The following is a 23285-nucleotide window of genomic DNA, read 5'->3' on the forward strand; positions in this document are numbered from 1 at the left end:
TTTGAGTGGCGAGAAAGCAGTCAAAGCAGGATTTGATGAGGCCAGAGATGGAGATGGAATGAGAGACCAGACAGAGTTGTAGCCAATACCCATTACGAAGAATAAGACATGAAAAAGAAATAAGCGAGGAACTTTCTGCAAATAGTAATTCACTAGCATAACTCAAATAATAAATAAATAAATAAACAAATGGAAGAAGGTTTCTTAATTCTTAGTCCTATGTCACCTACCAAATTTCGACTTTCCCAATATTTTATTATAGAAAGTCAACATTATAAAAATATGAGTGATTAGATTGAGTGTTGAAATGGTGGTGTTCCCATTGGAGATTTGGATTGATTAGCACAAGTGCCAAATCTCCTCTTACCTGAAAACACATCTTATTAACAGAACATTATTTTGATTTGAAAATCCTATCATTTCTGAATAACCATATAGCTATCCAAGACAAGACATGCATTCTATACACGTTTTTATGAAGAGAATCTAATATATTCCACAAAGTATAATAATAGCATGGCTATCTAAAGTGCTACTTACCCTGACCTAAAGGACAGGTAAACAAAACAGCCCTCATAAAAGGACACTCTACAAAAAGATGATATAAAGTTTCCTCCATACTATCTGAATTACACCCATTTAAATAAATCACATTTAACAAACACAAAACCTTGGCATAAACCTCAGAGGGTCTTTAAGCTTCCATACCTTATTTATTAACCTGGACACTATAGGATTCAGAGAAGTACTTCTAACCTGCAAAATATTGCAGAAATCTTTGACAGAAATAACACATTTTTTACTCAATCAAACTATATTGAATTTTGCAACAATATATGTCTGAGCAATATCATTTACAGTCTCTTCAAGAAATATTTCTCTGAACATCCCAAAATTCCACCTAGGCACCTACCAGCTTCACTATCCATTAAATCTCACACTTTTAGATTAGTCTTAAAACCACAGGACCCGTTGAACTTTAAAAACAATTTTTGCCCAATATCCATGCATTAGTCCAAAAGGTAGATAAGAATTTCTACATACTTGAATTTGAATCTTTTCCTTTCTTTTTTTTTTTTGAAGATAAATAAGAAAGAAAATTCATTAGATGAGAAGAAGGTACAATGCAGCAGGTGACAAGTCATCACCCAAAATACAGCTAAAAGGAAATAAGACAAAGAACAAAATAACAGACTAACATATACTCTTGCATCATTTAACAAAGACTCAAAGAAATCCAGAAATCAGAACCAAAATTTTCTCTCCTCAAGTCTTTGAATTCTAGGAGAGATAACATACATTCCACCAGTCTTGAACTAATAACAGTACAAAGCCGTTCCTTCTTCTCTTGCTTTGTTGGAAAAGATTCTTCTATTTCTTTCTTTCCACACCTCCCAGCAGACTGCAAATGAAACACAACTCCACATAATTTTAGCTTTTCCCCCTAATGATTCCTGGCCACTTTTCAAAAATTTCCTTATGTGAGTGGGTATCCCATCCGGCATCCGCCCATGTTGAAGAGGCAAAAGTAGAATAACCATATATAGCTCACATAAACACAGTCGACTATCAAATGCATCACATCTTCTGAATCCATTTCACAGAGGATGTATCTCTTAGCCAAGAAGGAACCATTTTTTTCAAAAGATCTTGAGTAAGGATGCTGTTCATTTCCACCAGCCATGCAAAAGCTTCAATTCTGGGGGAAATTGGGTTACCCCACATGCCTCCAATGTGATCACTTTCCAGCTGATTCCTCACCAAGGCTTTGTAGAACGATTTAACTGAAAATCTGCCATTTTTGCTCTCCTTCCACCATCTCTTATCAGAACGGGCTGAATTGCTGTCTCTTGAAGTCTGACCAGCAGCACTATACACTCTTCCACCTCTCTATCCAGGAGAGGCCTTCTAAAAGTGGGCACCAGCAAACCTCACCCTGCCTCCATTCAAAACAATTAGCAATGGTGATATTTTTTTCTGCTCAGCCTATATAATCTAGGACAGACCACAACAAAGCTTCCCTACATTTAACCACTCATCCTCCCAAAATCAAATTGTAGACCCATCTCCCACCTTCCATGAAACACAAGCTTTTACTGAAGCTTGGAATTTCATTATACCCTTCCAAACATTCACCCCATAAGAAGAAGATACATCCCTCGGGTCCCATTCAAAATTCACCACCCCATATTTGTTCACAATTACCCTCCTCCACAATGCCTCCCTCTCCCACCCAAACCCCAATACCCACTTCCCCAACAAGGCTGATTAAAAACTCTCATTCTCCCATATTACCTTCATCTTCAATGGACTTTTAGCTATACATTTCCAAATCGGCGAGTCGTGAGCTTTAACCTTTCTAGGACACCAATCATTATTAGACGAATACTTAGATTTCAAAAGTCTAACCAAAAGAGCATCCCTAAAGTTAATGGATTTCTATTGCAGTTTGAATAGTAAAGCCTTATTAACATTTTTCTTCTTCTTACAAAGTTGATCCCATGAACACCAACAAAGGACCCATAGTCCTTTTTATCTTTATTCCACTAAAAATTTGTTTGAATTTTATCCATCTCTTTTAGAGAAGATTTTTTTTTGAAGATAAATAAAAATAAACTTTATTAAGGAAAAGGAGAGAACGGAATCAAAGGATACAACAGGGTAATAAGAAATCACCCAGCAAAGACCCACCCTAACAACAAAAAACCTTTAGACAAAGCCAACCCTATAACCAAACACAAAAACTTATGAAAAACCCATCCCAGGTAATTACAGAGAACCCACTTCAAAAAATTCAAAAAACCCCATCCCAGCCATGGGAATACAAACGAAAAATGCAGATCCAAAAAATCTCCCAACCCCTTCCTACAAGCAATGGGAAAAGACCCTGAACCATGGAAATTTGCAGACATTCAAAATGGCATCAGGTTCTGATTGCCTGTTTGCGTGTTCTCATCATTGAGCTTTTAGAGAAGATTATGAAATTGAATAATAATTTGTAGGGTTTGAAGAACTAAAAGTAACCCTCCCTTCCAGAGACAACACATTTCTTTTCCAGTTTCAATTTTTTGATTAATTTTTTCTATAACAAGATTAACAGATTCAGTTTTCTCTTTGCCCAAAATAAGAAGAATTCCTAAGTATTTTTTGAATTATTCAGATTACCAATGCCCAATTGTCTCCTTAGCATCTTACCACATTTATGATCAACCCCCTTTCCAATAAAAATTCCTGATTTCTTAAAATTTATAACCTGCCTATAAATTTCTTGAAAGTTTCCCAAAATACTCAACAATTCACTAGCCTCCTCTAGAATCTTATATTAAATAAAAAAACATCATCTCAAAGTACATGAGTAATTATAGGGGAATTCCTAGCAATATTAATAAACTTAACAAGGAAGAAGAGGACCAAAGAAGAGAGAAAAGATGAAAAATAAGTAGGTTTTCCATCTTTGGTTTACAAAAAGATGGTCACATCAAAATTATGCCCATGTTTCAATCTTTATTTGCTTTGCCAGGAAATTTTTTGTCCCTCCCTAGAGCCCGCATTGGCAGGAGCCTTGTGCACTGGGCTACCACACAGTCGGGAAAATACCTATTGTTGCATACTAAGGCGGATAAATACCTGAAACAGAACAAGAGATATTTAAAAAAGAAAAAGAAAGAAAATATGCAAATATATAAAATACTTCAAAGAGTAAAGATATGCAGAAAAAAATAATGCACTTTAATCTGAAATCAGGGGTTCTTGCAGAGAACCATGAGCTTTGCTAAATACCTGAAAGATTAGAACAAAAACATAATATGATGCAGCAGAGAGAGAGAGAGAAAGCTGTATACCTGTTCAGACTTCAGATTATTAGGAAACCTTCTGCTGGGTATGTGATTCAAATAGAGGGCCAGCGGCAAGGAAGGGAACGGAAAGACAATTGTTGTCAATTACTTTTAGGGTTTGGGTTTTCTTAAAATTCAATTTTTTTTTTTAACTTTTTTAGTCTCAAATGTCCTCCTCACACACACCCAACACCTGTCATCTTCTCATTGGAGATCCAGAACTGGATCCAGTCAATAGACCAGCACATCCAGAGTGCATTATGGGACGATCATATTGGTGTCCTACAAAGGATTCCAAATAGATGATTATACTTGATATAACTTTTACTGCCTTGATGGCATTATTGTTGTTGCTGAAGAGAAAACACATGTATCAGAGGTTTCTGCAATTTCTTGGTCTTAGGGATCTTCAGCATGAACTATACTCCAAATGTATATTTTCAGCTTTTCATCTATACAGCAAATTTCTACAATACTGGTAACTCCAAAAAATTATTAATGAAATAAAATGACTAGAAGAAATACAGATTCTGCTTTTATACAAGCATGGGAATCTTTACAACTGAAATGAAAAGAGAAATTTTGAAATTAATAAACAATAAAGAAGCTGAAATGTATACTGTCAAAACGTGACAGTTCTATAGAACTTTACAAGCTTAGCCACAAAAGAATGACTACCTGCTACCAGTGCAAGAGGGATATCTGATTTTCAGAATCACTTCTAACTTGTGCCTATAAAGGAATTTTGCAATACACTTTTTTTGGCGATCAAATTTTAGCAACAGGACCTGAAACATAAATAAAAGGAAAATAGAATAAGGAATCAGATATGAAAAGAACTTGAACTCCAAAAAGAATTGAAGGCAAATTTAAGACTGGTATAGTTTGTTCATCCTGTTATCAAACAGCCCCTAAAGCACCAGAGCCTAAGCAAGTGTATAAGTATAGATGCAATTAGTAATATATCTCCTAGGTAGACAAACTATACCATGTAAGAACAGGATCAAGATTATTTAGTATTCACTAGTTAAACAGAAACAGTTAGCTGAAAGACTTGCCATTATGTAGCCACTAGGGCCTTGTTGAGTAAAGACAGTTGCATTCAAATGCCAACCAGCAAGGATATTGTCTACCACCACATTAACAGATTCTCTGTTAGGTGCTTGTCTGAGAGTTGTTGAGCCAAAAGTCTCCAAATAAATTTGAATCTTTTGGTTGATATATGATCTTTTCAAACATGCCCTTTAGTTTGTTGTGCCGAACCATCTCTTCCAAGATTTTATCTTCCATCTCATCTTTCAAGACTGTTGGTGAAGCGTTTAGTTTATCACCATCCATGTGCCTAGATGAGAAAACCAACTCTGACAACCGGTCCTTTTCAGCCTGTCTGCAATATTTCTCTCCCTCCTTCGTTCCAGATGTAATAAGATGGTAAGTATACACAACCTTTTTTTGCCCCAATCTATAAGCTCGGCTTATAGCTTGTCTTTCTACTGATGGATTCCAAACAACATCAAGTAGAACAACCCGTGAAGCTCCAACCAAATTTATTCCCTCAGAACAAGCTTTCATTGATGCAAGTAATATTCTAACCTCACTAGTTGGATCATTGAAAAGATTGATTGAGGACTGTCGAATCTTTACATCAAGTTTCCCATCCATTTGCAAGACCTCCTTTCCTTCAGTCCAGCCAAAGAAAGATCTAAGTTGTTCCTTTATAAAAGAAAAAGGTTCAATAAATTGACTGAATACCAAAACCTTCTCATTCATTGCTTCACTAAGCCGAATGAGTTCCATGAGAAACCTTATTTTTACTCCTTCATTGGGGTCCAACTTGATCCTTTCTAGCATGTCTTCATTAATTGATTCTTCAATGTTGCATTCTTCTTTTCTAGGGAACGAACCCTTCATGCTTATTAACAAAGAAGGATGAACAGAAAGCAAAGATACCATATACTCTAATTCAAGCGGATTCTGGATCCCTTGAATGGCCTGAAGAAGTCTCTTTTGCAAAGGAGGTGGATGCAACACAATGACACAATCCCTCAATCCCGGAAGGTTTTCTTTAAGAATGTTCCCCTTATGAACATGAACAAATGGATCAATCATAGCCCGAAGCTCCTCCAATCTATCATCATGTTTTCCAATAGAACTGGTTAGAGAAGTCCATTTCCCTTTAGCTTCTTTCTTTTCTGCCACAATTTTTCCTTGGTAGATTTTCCTTGGTTGAGATTGGATCTTCTCTGCAAATGTTGGTCTTACTAGGCATAGTGTATTGTAGAGCTCGTTAAAGTTGTTTTGGAAAGGGGTCCCAGAGAGGATGATGCGCTTCTCTGTTTCAATTTTTGACAAAGCTTTCCAAATTTGACTGCGCTCATTACGAGGAGTGTGCCCTTCATCAAGGACCAATAGACCAGGCTTTTGAAGGAGGATCTTCCTTATTTGCTCACCTTCCTTATCAAGTACAAATCTTTCCCCAGCAAGCTTCTCAAACAAAGGATAGCTAATGCCAAGGATGCTTGTCTCTGAATTCCATGAAAACAACTTAATCATACGAGTGAAGTTCTTATTTCGATGTGCAGATATCTTCATCAAGGAAAGAGCTGCCAATTTTTCCTTGCCAGAAAACTCTAATTTGTTTAAATTATGAAATGGAATGTCAACCTTCCATTTTTTGAATTCTTCTTCCCAAGTAAGTAGCATGCTGCGAGGAGCAATAATGAGTGGCCTGCAACTAGGATATTGCCTCATGTATGTTTGGAGAAAAATTATTGTCAACAAGGTCTTCCCTGTACCAGGTGCATGTGAAATGACACATCCACCCACACCATCAGAACCTGTAGACTTGTTCAGCTTTTCAAGGTCAACATCTCCAGCTAAGTTTTTCCACATAAACTCAAAACCTTCCTGCTGGTGTGGATACATGGTCTCTCTGACACCAGGAACGATGTCCCATACCGTACCTCTAGTATGAACTGAAGAACCACATAAATCAACACTTGCATCTTCAAAGTGAAGCCCATCCAACAAAGAGGCGTCATCCTCAGCAGAAGTAGTTCTCTTGCCAGATCTTTCTACTGGATTTGTACCCTATAACATGCAAAACCCAATAAAGAAAGGAAAAAGGAAAACTAGTGGTTCAATTAATATAAGCGCAATTAAATGAAACATTAATTGTTATTAGAATGACCACATAAACTAAAATGACTTACCAAAGGTGGTAATACATATTTGATCTCCAGCTTTATGAAAGAGCAAAATTTGCATCTGATCCCAATCCTCTCATCAAGGATAAGCTCATGCTTCCCTAGACGACAAAGAGTGTCTTGATTCATTTCACTCTCTGGTACATTAGAGTACTCATTTTCTACCTGCAAACCATCATCCAGCCTCTAAATTACAATTTATTATATGATATGCATGCATAAACTTTGAAACAAAGGAACAGGTTAAACATTAAGATTGCACTCTCTATAGAAATGCAATCATATCCATCTATACATGAAGTGGCTGCAAAGCCAAAGAACAAAATATAGGATTTTTCATTTTGAACTTTTATATATTTTTGTATTTGGGCAGCAAGGCTGTTTTGGTTATTTTACATGTTATCTATACAAGAATAGGGTCCAATCATAAAGTTTGATTTGTCTAGTCATAGCCTGAAAACCATGAGCTTTATTAGAAAGGTATCCACTAAGTAATAAAGAAAACATCTAGGTGACAAAAGTTACAAGGTGACTGTCCCATAAATGTGCATCTTATTGTTATGTTATATTAATACATCTTATCACATATTCACATATATTACTTATCTCTTTTTTTAGTAATAAATATAAAAGGAAAATTTTATTAAGAAATAAGAAAAGATTACAAAAAAGGTGATAAGGATCACCCACATGAAAAAAGAAAAAACTCAAATCCCACTCACCAGCATCCTCCTATAACCCTTAGAATACAAACTTATCCCCCTCCCAGGCCCTAAACCAGTAAAGAACCTTGCTGCCAAAGTCCTAAAACATCACATAATACGCAATAAATCTTCCTCCATACCCCAAGCCCCAGTCATGACCCAAACATCAACCAACTACATTTGGACCATCCACACCCAAAAACATATTTTTTCCAGCTCCTTAAAATCTTTCATGCAAATTCTTCCCCTGCTAGAAAAAATAGCCCCTCTTCCTTTTCAACTATCTTTTCCATATCCAATTTTACTTTCTATTTTTCTCACTTATGTCTTGTTTTAAGGTTATGAGAAACATAAAACATCTGAAGTCTTGGGAGGGGTGGACTGGATATGGGCCTAACCTTTTTTTATCAGTAGAAAATTGATTTTATTAAAAAAAATTGAAAAGAAGAAAAGAGAAGTACAACTTTTTTAGCCTACTTTGTTATTCCAAATTACAAGGATGCCCGAAACAGTCCTTGCTTCATAGCCCCTTGCTTAGCTAAGGTGTCAGCTAAACCATTTGCACTCCTTCTAATCCATTTAATTTCAGCCACTATTTCTTCTGCAATCGTTTCCACTTCCCTTAGAATATACTTTAGGGACCGAGGAATAATGGATTTAGCCCAAGATATGAGTACTTGTGAGTCTCCTTCCACCTCAATCATTATAAATCCCAATTGCTTAGCTAATTTGAGGCTTCGTAATAAGCCATCAGCTCAGCCTTCAAAGAATTTCCAAAGCCAATTGGGCCTAACCTTTGACAACTTTTGTGCCTTATACTATAGTACATTCCAGTCCACCCCTCCCAAGACCCCAGATAACTGTGACCAATATTGGGTAATGGCCTTTTTATACAAGCAAGTAATATGTATTTTTGTGCCAATTAAATTTTAGTAGTCTTATTGATAAAAAATAGTAATAATAGGTGATTTATAATTTTAAATAGGCTTGTTCCTCTTTTGTTTAGAAAAAAATAATTAATTTGAATATGTAATATGGGTATTTATATTTAACAAAAAGCATTTTTTGTTCAAAAAACTGATTTCTTTATTTCAAAGTAACTACTTTATTTAACAAGGTACTGTTTAATCAAGAAGAAAGTAATTTCCTTATTTTCATATGAAAGAATACTGAAGACTAAGCAAGTCCTTTTCTTTACTTTCTTTATATGACCCAGCAGCTCCAAATGCTTTGCAATAACTAGAAGATATTAGGCCAATCATGATATGCCATATCAGCCTGTTAACTCCATGTGCACAGAGTTGATGTTTCTATCTATCACGATCAACCTAGTTTATGAGTAGAACTATAAACGATTTGAAAGCAGAAAAAGTAGAGAGCATGGTAGGAGAATGAGAGCCATTCTCCCAGAACTCTAAAGTTGCCAATCTGCAGTCTGGACTCTCATGGAAGAAGTGGTGCTCCAGGTACATGGATTGGGCACTAAGATATGACAAGATTATGATCTTACTTTATATCTTCAAGATTACATAAAAGGTTTTCAAGATAAAATACTTAACAGTTCAAGATGACCCTCCAAAATTGCAAACATGTGTCAAATGGCTAATTTTGTGGAAACATGGAGCATGGATATGAAATGGGAGTGAGTGACATATAGGTGGAAAGTATGGATGCTTCTTAAAATTAATTGTATATCCTTCATGATTTCTCTGAATTAGATTTTGAAGTAAGATATGAAAAATTCTATAATGGGAAGCATCAAGTTTTATGCGAAGTTCTATACAAGAGAGATAAACATGCTTATTTATTTATTTTGCATTATTGTGGTTCAATACACACTAATGAATTTGATTAGATGGGTAGCCCCTCTGATGCTTTACTGTCCATATGATGACGTCTGAAGACTCTGAACCTGGATAGAGTAATCGTGTTACATGTTTTCATAAACATTCACATTTGCCTAAAATGATTTATTAATAGTCCATACTTTTACCCCCCACTCCCAAAATAAAGCCCATAATGCAACAAATATAGAAATCATAAATCGATGACTTTTTAGTAATGATCTAGGCAAAATAAATATCCTCTCTTTAATGAAAAACTTACCACAGAAGAAAAGGAACCAATTTCATCGGATTTGAGAGCAAAATCAAACTCAGTCCACAGCTGATCTAATTCTTTCTCAAAGTCTGATTTCTCCACTGGCTTAGGCTTCTGAATTCCAAATGAGAACTTCAATGATAGCTCTGGCTCAACCACAGGCATAGCTATATCTCTTTTAGGAATCAACTTCTCAATGAGATCCTCCTTCTCCCAAATGGAGTTTACCATAGCCATGAAAAGTTGATCAGCTTGTGGTGCATGGACACGCTTTCTCTTCGTGGGATTCCCTATTTCATCTTCCTTTTCTCCCCCTATTTCTTTTGTGTCACCTTCCCTAGTCTCATAGTTGTCATTGTTTTCATCAATTCCACCAACTTTTTCATCATTATCTTCATCGTCACTCTCACTGTGATTAGATAAAAAATCAATTTCCTCCTTTTCCAAACAAATTGGGTGACTAGCAGTACCAAGCTCCATCTCCTTCTCAGATCCTAAACCAAATTGTAATGGGGTTTGTTTTGCTACAAAAGCATCATAATCAACTTTTCTTCTGGAGTTTGGTTTACCACTATTAGAAGGAAGTAGAGAACTCACTCTCTTAGCACTACAGGAAGGAAGTGCGGTATCCATGCCAGAAAATCTATTTCTCCTTAATTGAGTGCCAACACTCCCATCATTCCCCTTCCTATCAGAATTCCCCGTCTTTACAACTTCTACATCACTGCTTTCTCCATCCCCTTCAACAGAAGTTGACGTCTCTTCTTCGCCTTCATTTCCTTCATCGGAACTTGACTCTACTTCATCCGAATTTGATTCTTCTACACTACATGAATTGTGCGACCCATCCATTTCATAGTCCTTATCTTCAGTATCATCATTGTCATCATCGGTAGATGACTCAGAATCCTCTGAATCTAAATAAGTACTAGTACGAATATTCTGAGGCTTTTTACAGCATCGAACATTTGAGCGGGTTCTCCTTGCTATACAATTTTTCTCTTTGTGATTGAAATCCAATTGATGCTCATCCTTTCTTCTACAAGGCGTTCTGACATTATCACCATCTTCTTCTTCTTCTTCTTCTTCTTCTTCCAGGTATTGTAAATTCTTGATTTTCTCTGGTCCCGCTTTTTCGGTACTCTCGGAACCAACCGAGGTATTAATAAACTCCCCGTCACTACTTCCTTCATCTTCATACTCTTCTTGACTTTCATCTACATCGATTATAACAACACCCTTGGGTTCTGATTCCGGTCTCCTGTTCAACCCAGAACCCTCGGAAGAAGATTCGGATGGTGCTTCTTCACCTCCACTTTCATCTGTTTCTCCTTCTACTTCCCCCTCCTTCTCCTCCTCCTCCTCCTCAATAGGAATAACTTCAGGAATGTCAATTTTTGAAGAGCGACTGCCCTCATTCCTTCTACCAGACTGTAATTTCACAGGAGCCCCAGCCCGAGCTCTCCCTCTTCCTCCGGCAGATCGCGTCCTCTTGCTACCACTGCATTCTCCCACCCTCACATTATCGTCTGTAACACCATGCATACTCTCATATACACGTTTGAAGTAGAGGGCTTCTTGGGACCGAGTTCTCCTCGCAATGCCGGAACCGTTAATCATCTCTGAAACAAAAGATGTTCTTCCTCTTTTCTTGCAAATTGAGAGCAAAGCACCTATACAAAATCAAAGCCCAAGAAAATCAATTATCTATAAATATGAACGAAGAAGACGAATTAAGAAAGAGAGATCAGAGAAATCGACCTGTGTTCCGGCCAGAGCTAATTTTCTCTTTTTCCCCGCTTCGCCGGGAGCAGCAGTGCAGTAGTTGTAAAAGAAATAGGAAATAACCTTTTATGGGAAAGAACGAAAAGGGCGCGAAGAATTAAATGCAAGTATGGGAAACGAATCGCACTTCGCTCGCATACGCCAGCGCCGTCACCGATCAGCGATTATTACTTTGTGATTCTGTAAATTTCCAAATTACCCCCTCCCCCTCCCCTTCCCCGTAGTAACAAAAGAAAAAGAACGGCGGGTTGCCTTGCCTTGATGGTATTGGTTGGTACTTGGTACTTGGTAGGTCCCACCTCCCAACTTAAATGAGAAAATTAGAAAATCTTAGCCGTTACTTATTTGGATTTTGGATCAGACTTCAGAGGTGAAACTCCGGACAGACTTCATTGTTATTCAGTTTATTATTAAAAGGGGAATTTAATTTGTTGCTTTTATTATTTAAAAAATTCAAAAATATATGCATACATTCTAAAGGTCCGTTTGGTTTGCAATGATAGGGGTTTGGAATTGAAATCGTAATAGTAAACTACAATTTTAACTGTTTGGTTGGAATTTCATTCCCATTTCTAGTGAAATGACATTCTCCCATTTGGGGGAAATACTCGTTCCCTCCCCCTCTCCTGTGAATGAAAATCCATTCCAGCCAATTCTGAATTTTGATTCTGATTCTAATCTAAACCAAACAAGTGAAATGAATAGATTATTTGGATTCCAATTCCGCTTCAAGCTGTGAGCCCGAGTTGAGAAACACTGTGAACAGAAAAGACAAATGAGCTGAAGTGGAAAGTTGTGCTTTAAGTACACAGAATAAATTAACAACTAAAAACCCATGCAATGCATTGTGATTTAGGTACACAAAATAAACTAACAACTAAAAACTCATGCAATGCATGGGGTTGGACAGAGAAAACTGGTTAGGTTTGGGTTGATAAACTTAGGCTTTAACATCAATTTTTTATGCTAAAAATAAGCTAACAACTAAAAACTCATGCAATGCATGGGGGTTGGACAGAGAAAACTGGTTTGGTTTGGTTTTGTTTTTGAAAAAAAAAAAAAAAACTGACATTGGTCTTAGCTTTATCCTTACCATTTAATATATACCCCTACTTTATTAGAGGGTCAAGAGGGATTCAAAGATGTTTAAGAGGAAATGAATGATTTGATGGAGAAGGGGAGATGTTACAAATATCGGCTATCAGGGAAAAAGAGGGAGAGCCATTTAAGAATGATTTTACTATAAAGAGTAATGGTTGAGAAAATCAAGGTCTAAGAGTATTTGTATTGTGACTTATTCTTATGTTTTTAGTACTTTAATTTAAAAATAAATTACCATATATGTAAAGTTGCAAGTCGGGTTATCATACTTTAGTAACTAGTAATTAAGCACGTGCATTGCACGTAAAATTTTTCTTTCTTATTAATTACTTGAATTTTAGATATATCATAGATAAGATAGAAATTGGAAATTAACAAAAGTAACAATTTGATTAAGAATAAACTTAAATGCTTGTAGTAAATGTGCATGCACATTTCAAATGTAAATTTTAAATTACACGAAAAATTATTATTATTATTATTATTATTATTATCATTGTTGTTGTTGTTGTTATTATTATTAAATTTTGTATTCCATTTTTGTCATAAATAAAAGTAATTTTTACTTTAACAATTATTTTTATTTAATATGATGAATATCTAACATTAGAAATGTTCCCAAATGTTTTTGACAAATTTTTATACTTTTTCATTTTTCTATGTTCTATCTTTTTTTAAATATTTATTATTCAATTATGACATCATGAGTTTTTTTGTGAAAAGTTAGATCATTGACCCATTCATTTAGATGAGAAAATAGCTTTACTTTTAAATCAGTTTTAAATTATATAATTCATCTATATTTTATAAATAATTTTTACATGTTACACCTAATTTTTGTTTGACATAATTAATATATATTTTGTATATTCTTTTGATTACTTGTACTTTTTAATTTTTTAAAGATTTATTGGTTAACTATCATATCATCGATTAATCCCCTAAACCACTAACCCACCACCCAAAAAGGAAAATAGTTTGATTTTTAAGTTGACATTAAATTTTGTAATACATTTTCATCGTTGATAAAATTATTTTTATGTATAATTCTTATTTTTGTTCAGTATAATGAATTTGAAATATTAGAGTTGTACCTAATACTTTTATTTTTTATAAATACAAAACATTAGATATGTGCCCATTTTTTTGTATTTTCTATTTTTAAAAATTTTATTATTTCACTATGGAATCATTTCATTTCTAAGTTGATTATAAATTTGGTATTCCATTTTCATTATTAATAAAACTACTTATATTTCATACTTATTTTTGTTTAGTATAATGAATATACAATATTAGAAATATACCCAATTATTTTTCTTTTTTTGTATTATATATTTTATATATTTTAATTTTTTATTATTTAATTATGGTATTATTTATTAACCTATTTGACCCTAAATGGTTTATTGCTTACCCTCCATCAAGAGGGAAGAAAATGCTTTTGTTTTCAAATTACTTTTCGAAATATTTATTTATATACTTGATGATGGGTTTTTTGGCAGCTCCCTATTTGCTGGTAACTCGGATCCAAGCTAGAGGATTTTCGCTGGAAGGTAGGCGGCTTGGATGTCGAGATATCTAAGCAGAGCTAGGAGGTTGTTCAGGTGCCATGCTAGGTAGATAGGCAAGCTGTGTAGTTCTTTAAAGAGACCTGCAAGGAAACGACATTAGAGTGCATTGCATGAGTTTTTAGTTAGTTTATTCTGTGTACTTAAAGCACAATGCATTGCATGAGATTTTAGTTGTTAGTTTATTCTTTATACTTAAAGCACAATGCATTGCATGAGTTTTAGTTGTTAGTTTATTTTGTGTACTTAAAACTCATGCAATGCATTGTGCTTTAAGTACACAGAATAAACTAAAAACTAAAAACTCATGCAATGCATTGTGCTTTAAGTACACAGAATAAACTAACAACTAAAAACTCATGCAATGCATTGTGCTTTAAGTACACAGAATAAACTAACAAAAACTCATGCAATGCATTGTGCTTTAAGTACACAGAATAAACTAACAACTAAAAACTCATGCAATGCATGGAGGTTGGACAGAGAAAACTGGTTAGGTTTGGGTTGATAAACTTAGGCTTTAACATCAGTTTTTTATGCTAAAAATAAACTAACAACTAAAAACTCATGCAATGCATGGGGGTTGGACAGAGAAAACTGGTTTGGTTTGGTTTTGTTTTTGAAAAAAAAAAAAAAAACTGACATTGGTCTTAGCTTTGTCCTTACCATTTAATATATACCCCTACTTTATTAGAGGGTCAAGAGGGATTCAAAGATGTTTAAGAGGAAATGAATAATTTGATGGAGAAGGGGAGATGTTACAAATACCGGCTATCAGGGAAAAAGAGGGAGACATTTAGGAATGATTTTACTATAAAGAGTAATGGTTGAGAAAATCAAGGTCTAAGAGTATTTGTATTGTGACTTATTCTTATGTTTTTAGTACTTTAATTTAAAAATAAATTACCATATATGCAATGCACGTAAATTTTTTTTTCTTATTAATTCCTTGAATTTTAGATATATCATAGATAAGATAGAAATTGGAAATTAACAAAAGTAACAATTTGATTAAAAATAAACATAAATGCTTGTAGTAAATGTGCATGCACATTTCACATGTAAATTTTAAATTACATGAAAAATTATTATTATTATTATTACTGTTGTTGTTGTTATTATTATTAAATTTTGTATTCCATTTTTGTCATAAATAAAAGTAATTTTTACTTTAACAATTATTTTTATTTAATATGATGAATATATAACATTAGAAATGTTCCCAAATGTTTTTGACAAATTTCTATACTTTTTCATTTTTCTATGTTCTATCTTTTTTTAAATATTTATTATTCAATTATGACATCATGAGTTTCTTTGAAAAGTTAGATCAGTGACCCATTCATTTATATGAGAAAATAGCTTTACTTTTAAATCAGTTTTAAATTATATAATTCATCTATATTTTATAAATAATTTTTACTTGTTACACTTAATTTTGTTTGACATAATTAATATATATTTTTTATATTCTTTTGATTACTTGTACTTTTTTAATTTTTTAAAGATTTATTGTTTAACTATCATATCATCGATTAATCCTCTAAGCCACTAACCCACCACCCAAAAAGGAAAATAGTTTGATTTTTAAGTTGACATTAAATTTTATAATACATTTTCATCGTTGATAAAATTATTTCTTATGTATAATTCTTATTTCTGTTCAGTATAATGAATTTATAATATTAGAGTTGTACCTAATACTTTTATTTTTTATAAATACATAACATTAGATATGTGCCCAATTTTTTTTTTGTGATTTTTTGTATTTTCTATTTTTAAAAATTTTATTATTTGACTATGGAATCATTTCATTTCTAAGTTGATTTTAAATTTGGTATTCCATTTTCATCATTAATAAAACTACTTATATTTCATACTTATTTTTGTTTAGTATAATGAATATACAATATTAGAAATATACCCAATTATTTTTCTTTTTTTGTATTATATATTTTATATATTTTAATTTTTTATTATTTAATTATGGTATTATTTATTAACCTATTTGACCCTAAATGGTTTATTGCTTACCCGCCATCAAGAGGGAAGAAAATGCTTTTGTTTTCAAATTACTTTTCGAAATATTTATTTATATACTTGATGATGGGTTTTTTGGCAGCTCCCTATTTGCTGGTAACTCGGATGCCATGCTGGAGGATTTTCGCTGGAAGGCAGGCGGCTTGGATGTCGAGCTATATAAGCCGAGCTAGGAGGTTGTTCAGGTGCCGAGCTAGGTAGATAGGCAAGCTGTGTAGTTCTTTAAAGAGACCTGTAAGGAAACAACATCTGAGTGCATTGCATGAGTTTTTAGTTGTTAGATTATTCTGTGTACTTAAAGCACAATGCATTGCATGAGTTTTTAGTTGTTAGTTTATTCTGTGTACTTAAAGCACAATGCATTGCATGAGTTTTAGTTGTTAGTTTATTCTGTGTACTTAAAACTCATGCAATGCATTGTGCTTTAAGTACACAGAATAAACTAAAAACTAAAAACTCATGCAATGCATTGTGCTTTAAGTACACAGAATAAACTAACAACTAAAAACTCATGCAATGTATGGGGGTTGGATAGAGAAAACTGGTTAGGTTTGGGTTGATAAACTTAGGCTTTAACATCAGTTTTTTATGCTAAAAATAAACTAACAACTAAAAACTCATGCAATGCATGGGGGTTGGACAGAGAAAACTGGTTTGGTTTGGTTTTGTTTTTGAAAAAAAAAAAAAAAAACTGACATTGGTCTTAGCTTTGTCCTTACCATTTAATATATACCCCTACTTTATTAGAGGGTCAAGAGGGATTCAAAGATGTTTAAGAGGAAATGAATGATTTGATGGAGAAGGGGAGATGTTACAAATATCGGCTATCAGGGAAAAAGAGGGAGAGCCATTTAAAAATGATTTTACTATAAAGAGTAATGGTTGAGAAAATCAAGGTCTAAGAGTATTTGTATTGTGACTTATTCTTATGTTTTTAGTACTTTAATTTAAAAATAAATTACCATATATGTAAAGTTGCAAGTCGGGTTACCATACTTTAGTAACTAGTAATTAAGCACGTGCGTTGCACGTAAATTTTTTTTCTTATTAATTACTTGAATTTTAGATATATCATAGATAAGATAGAAATTGGAAATTAACAAAAGTAACAATTTGATTAAAAATAAACTTAAATGCTTGTAGTAAATGTGCATGCACATTTCACATGTAAATTTTAAATTACATGAAAAATTATTATTATTATTATTATTATTATTATTATTATTATTATTATTATTACTATTATTATTATTATCATTGTTGTTGTTGTTGTTGTTGTTGTTATTATTATTATTAAATTTTGTATTCCATTTTTGTTATAAATAAAAGTAATTTTTACTTTAACAATTATTTTTATTTAATATGATGAATATATAACATTAGAAATGTTCCCAAATGTTTTTGACAAATTTCTATACTTTTTCATTTTTCTATGTTCTATCTTTTTTAAATATTTATTTTTCAATTATGACATCATGAGTTTCTTTGAAAAGTTAGATCATTGACTCATTCATTTAGATGAGAAAATAGCTTTACTTTTAAATCAGTTTTAAATTATATAATTCATCTATATTTTATAAATAATTTTTACTTGTTACACCTAATTTTGTTTGACGTAATTAATATATATTTTGTATATTTTTTTGATTACTTGTACTTTTTAATTTTTTAAAGTTTTATTGCTTAATTATCATATCATCGGTTAATCCCATAAACCACTAACCCACCACCCAAAAAGGAAAATAGTTTGATTTTTAAGTTGACATTAAATTTTGTAATACATTTTCATCGTTGATAAAATTATTTCTTATGTATAATTCTTATTTCTGTTCAGTATAATGAATTTATAATATTAGAGTTGTATCTAATACTTTTATTTTTTATAAATACAAAACATTAGATATGTGCCCATTTTTTTGTGATTTTTTTGTATTTTCTATTTTTAAAAATTTTATTATTTGACTATGGAATCATTTCATTTCTATGTTGATTTTAAATTTGGTATTCCATTTTCATCATTAATAAAACTACTTATATTTCATACTTATTTTTGTTTAGTATAATGAATATACAATATTAGAAATATACCCAATTATTTTTATTTTTTTTGTATTATATATATATTTTTTTATTATTTAATTATGGTATTATTTTTTAACCCAAGCTGTGTAGTTCTTTAAAGAGACTTGCAAGGAAACAACATCAGAGTGCCCGGGTTGCTTTTACCCAGTGTGGGCACTCCAATGCTTAAGTTAGTTCTGAGTTGTGTGAACTGAATGCTAGTATGCTAATAAGCTTGTGAGCAATAAATCGTACTTTCCATTGTGGTTGGAGGTGAGACCTATATATAGGTGTTTTTTGGTGTGGGCTTCACGCATTGCGTCAAAGATCTCTGGGAGGTCATGCCTAACCGGTCCGAAGTCCTCAGAGGTAGCTGTGCACGTAGACCATTCTTTGTGCCTTGTTCGGTTTCCTCTAGAACATTCGGTGCAGGGGCCAACTTCTGAGAAACCCGGGAGTGACGAGATATGAACGCAGAATTGGTTGGCGAGCACATCTCGTAGGTCGTCACTTGGACCTCAACCGGGCCAACAAGCCCTCGAAGGAGGTCGCTCCTAACTTCAAGGTCACTTCGGCTGGTGACAAGGTGCCACAGGTTAGCCCTAAACAAGGTGTTGCTAGCCGCCCTGAGTTGTGGACGAGGTCACCAACTAGGTTTCCACCAGGTCGCAAATTGCTAGGTTGAACTCCAATACTTTCACTAAGGCAAGTCATCTCATAGGTGGTGTTTGAGTGTCATCCATCAGTTCCGGTATGCCATGTGTCATGATGTCACTGGAGGGCCAAATCTGCCCTCATCAATACTATTAAAATTAATGTTATAGACTTAATTAGTAGAATTTAATGATGAGAAAAATATATATATTAAATATAAGATTTAATGAGATAATATAGCTTATATATGAGATTTAATGAGAGAGAATAGGAAAATAGTTTTATTTCCAATTGGTTTTAAATTTTACATCCATAATTAATAAAAAAATTCTTATTTATCATACTTATTATTGTTTAATATGTCAAATATATGATGTTAAAAATGCTCCCATTTTTAAAAATTTTTATATCTTTTTTTTTTTGCATTTTATCTATTTTTTAAATTTTATTATTTAATTGTAGCAACATGAGTTGGCCCATTTGACCCAAAGTGGTTTAATTTCTTACAACGACTTAGATGAATACACTATTTTTTTCAAGTAGATTTTAAAAGTATAAGTTTTTATGTTATTGGAATTATTAATTTAGTATATATGGATTTAATCAATAGAATTGAATGATAAGAACAAACAAAAATGTCTTAAATATATGATTCAATGGAGGTAAATGCAAGTTAATACCTTAAATGTTGGATTTAATGAAAGGGATTTGAATGAATTAAATATCTTAAAATTACCTCTTTTCAACTCATTTAATATCAATAACCAATTATCCTATTTGCCCTCATTTTTTATCAATAAATTTAAATATAGAGGGGTAAATTTTGTCCTTAGAAAATTCCAGAAATATTCTTAAGGCTATTTGTGTTCTTTAAAGCAGTATAAATTTCAACTACATTTGGGCTTGGATCAGGTTTTGGGTCTACTAAAAATTTAACAAATTCCGAGCCCAACTTAACCCAAGTTGTAGCCCTACACACATAACTCTACATACATGTAATGAATGTGAAGAGGAGGTAGGTGAGAGGACTCCATCTCCCTCTCTCCAGTAAATAATGTATGAATTACTAAATATATTTTACAGTTTTTAATTTAAAGTTGTTTAGAATCAAATATGATTTAAGATTTAGAATTGAAAGTTGTATATGTATATGTATGGACTATTTTATGTCTATTAATATCCATTTAGGCTATGTTTGGTTTGATGGAAAAGGTAGGGGGAAAATAAGGGAAAGGTATGAAAACCTATACAAGGTTTGTAAAGGTTTCCCTACCTTTCCCTTATTTCCCCTACTTTTGTTTTTCCTTATAAAAAAGAAAGTCTATGATGCTAGAAAGGCTTTGACCAATTACAACCACTTAAGAATTGGAAGTTGAAATCCTTTGGAATCAAAATTAGAATGGTCTATTTGGTTTATATAGGAATAAGAATATAAATTAGAATGAGCTGGAATGGGATTTCATTCCCAAGGGACGGGGGGTCCACCAGGAATGGAAATGGGACTCCGATTCTACCCAACCAAACTGTTGGAATCAGAATGACCCATTCTTATTCCACACCTTTATTCCCACAGACCAAATGAACCCTAACTTTTTTTGGTATCATGTCTTTCACGGTTGAACCCTTTAGAAAAGGAATGTTTTGCCAAATATTTTTTTATAAATATATTTACTATCTCTGCTAGGTAAAGTTTCTTTGGCTCTTGGAGTTGCAATATTATAGGCATTAAAAAATAGATTTATTCATGGGTCGGATCGAGTTCTTTCCGGGCTTTGTCTATGTATCAACATAATACATTCATGCCCGAGCCCAAACTTGAGCCCGGCCCAACCATCAGGCCTAGGTCTTCAACCCAAGCCTGACCCTCATATAAAGTCTGAAGCCCAAGCCCGGTAAAAAATATGAAAATAGATTTTTTTTTCTTTTTTATTTAATAAAAAATGTTTTATTTATATTAAAAACCCTAAAAACTCAAAAACAATAAAAGATCTCACCAACTATATTGGGTTGACTACAAGAATCCTTTTTCATATTTTATCGTATGTTAAAGAACATGTGGCACAAGATTGGTATGTGCTTGGCGTTGGAAACTAAGAGACTAGTGATATGGACCAACCCACATCTCATAGTAAGGATCAAAATTTCGATACACCTGTTTACAGGTGTTTTGGGAATCCTTAAATAAACACTAAAAAACATTCCTAAAAATCAAGTTTTAAAAATAAAATAATAATAATAATAATAAATATTCTTTTGATTTTTTAGTACCAATATGCCTCTACTGATACACAGTAACACAGGGGCTATAGGGGCGTATGGATACTTTGAACCATCTCTTAAATAAATCAAATCCTTTAATTTGCTGTCATGTCTGTCATGGCTCCACCTTCATGACTTTCACCATTGCAGTAGATCTAAAGCAATGATTCTCTCTTTTAGCCTTGCGCTACGACTATGTCATAGCAAAAGTAAACTCTCATCCAGACATCATTATTTGATGATAGTGTTTTCAAAATCAGATCGGACCAGAGGGACAGATCAAAAAATTTAGGAAACAGTCATTTTTCACTCCAAAACTTTTTTTTTTTTGGCCAAAACCATTGATTTGGTCAATAAATCGTTAATTCAGGCAATCAAACCATCAAACTGTTTATCTGAACAATGATTTTTAACCTTTTCTGTTTTTGTTTTTTAATTTTTTATTAGAGCGAATTGTCTATTCGGTTCGAATGATTGGACTGTTCAACCCGGGAACTGGACCCAAAATGGTTTCTTATCCGATCCGGTTTTAAAAACTTGTTTGATGGACTTGGTGGGGGAACCAGGGGATACAGTTAGGCTAGAAAAACATGCAATCTCGTATTGGATACTGATTTTGGTATTTGTTGAAGGGATGAGAGATCCATCATATGGATAGCCGAACCTGCAGGTAGGTAGGGCAAAATTTCAAAAATTTCTCTCTCCCATGTGGGAATCACATTCACTGTTTTAGAAAATCTGTATTTTCAAGGATCAATCTTAAACCTAAACCAGACCAGATCTGAAACCAAAGGATAGGAGAGTGATATACCTGATACGGGGTAACAGTAACTCCCAACGAAGGTGTTCACACCCAAGGAAAATGCCAAAGACTGCTCCCACTAAAGATGACACAGCATGGGGTGGAGCAGAATCAGTAGGTGGTTCTTCCCAAGAACTGAACTCTTTAGCAAGAATTCGATAGAGGGTGAGTGAGAATGACTTTAGATCAGTTTTTCACCAAAAACTGATATCAAGAACACTTCTTGATCGCTCCTACAGGTGGAGAACGAACTGGCAATGGCAGCAGCAGGAGGAGAAGACAAGAGCAGAAGATGGTGCAGTCTTATTGTTGCTTTCTTTCTCTCTTGTATATGAGATCAGATTGAGTGAATGGAGGTTCGCCCTCCTCCTCCTTTTATAGCCTTAAAGGGAGCTTCTCCTAATCTCATTAGGAGTTTCCTAATTCAAATCCTTATTTGACTCTGGACTCTCTTTAAGAGATAAGGATAAATCCTTATCTTATCTGCAGATCAAGATCAACCCTCCTAATCTCATTAGGTGATTCCTAATCCAAATCTCTATTTGGATTTTGACTCTCTGAGTGGATAGGGAGTTATCCCTATCCTATCTGCTGATCTAAATCCCAGAACCGCCCCTCTTTAATTAATCAAATTAAACCAGTTCGAATTGGGCTATAGGCCCATTAAGTCCATGTGCTCATTTAGCCTCCAAACTGTTGCCCAGTTGGGTATCCTTGTATGGTGTGGGACCCAAACATTGATCTACACATCAGCCACATGGGTTCCGCCTAGCCTCTGTTACAAGGCCTGGCTGAATTCACTGTAATGGACAGTGAACCCCTGAGCCCATCACCATGGGCTCCTAATGGGCCCAACACTTACACTAAGTGGTCCTTGGGTCAAGCCACGTTATAAAAACCCAAGGACTGTGGGCAGATGCAAGATTAGCCCATCAGGTATTAACCTCAATGGTCTTACACTTAACCTCTTAGCCCATAATGATCTAACACTGCTTGACAAGAGAGGACCTCTCCCTCGGCTGCAGGGAACAATGCTGCACTCTCTACTCACATGGATCCTGAGAATTAAAACATTTTGCAAATATTTTGAAACCATAATATATTTATATATATATGTATATCTTTATATAAATATATTTTGCAATACAAATTTCAACGGTTGAAAT

The 23285-nt window shown here is 33.7% G+C and overlaps 1 protein-coding gene across 1 annotated transcript; it reads right to left on the bottom strand.

The window, feature by feature from the left end:
- Positions 1-1094: 1094 nt before the first annotated feature.
- Positions 1095-11820, bottom strand: LOC104609843 (SNF2 domain-containing protein CLASSY 3-like). The gene is made up of 5 exons (XM_019199836.2): positions 11608-11820; positions 9853-11519; positions 7049-7207; positions 4895-6926; positions 1095-4624 (listed from the first exon to the last, which is right to left on the bottom strand). The coding sequence occupies exons 2-4, from the start codon at positions 11464-11466 to the stop codon at positions 4992-4994; spliced, it is 3708 nt and encodes a 1235-aa protein (XP_019055381.2). The 5' UTR covers positions 11467-11519; positions 11608-11820; the 3' UTR covers positions 1095-4624; positions 4895-4991.
- Positions 11821-23285: the final 11465 nt, after the last annotated feature.

Source organism: Nelumbo nucifera, chromosome 1 (genome assembly GCF_055504915.1).
Source record: "Nelumbo nucifera cultivar China Antique chromosome 1, China Antique-T2T, whole genome shotgun sequence".
Taxonomy (NCBI): Eukaryota; Viridiplantae; Streptophyta; class Magnoliopsida; order Proteales; family Nelumbonaceae; genus Nelumbo; species Nelumbo nucifera.

Bases quoted from the DNA above. Each gene is read 5' to 3' on its own strand.
- LOC104609843 (XM_019199836.2), bottom strand. From the start codon at position 11,466: ATGATTAACGGTTCCGGCATTGCGAGGAGAACTCGGTCCCAAGAAGCC. The intron at 7,208-9,852 runs GTAAGTTTTTCA...GATGGTTTGCAG, and splicing joins TTGGTTCCTTTTCTTCTGTG to GTAGAAAATGAGTACTCTAA. The intron at 6,927-7,048 runs GTAAGTCATTTT...TGCATGTTATAG, and splicing joins AATATGTATTACCACCTTTG to GGTACAAATCCAGTAGAAAG.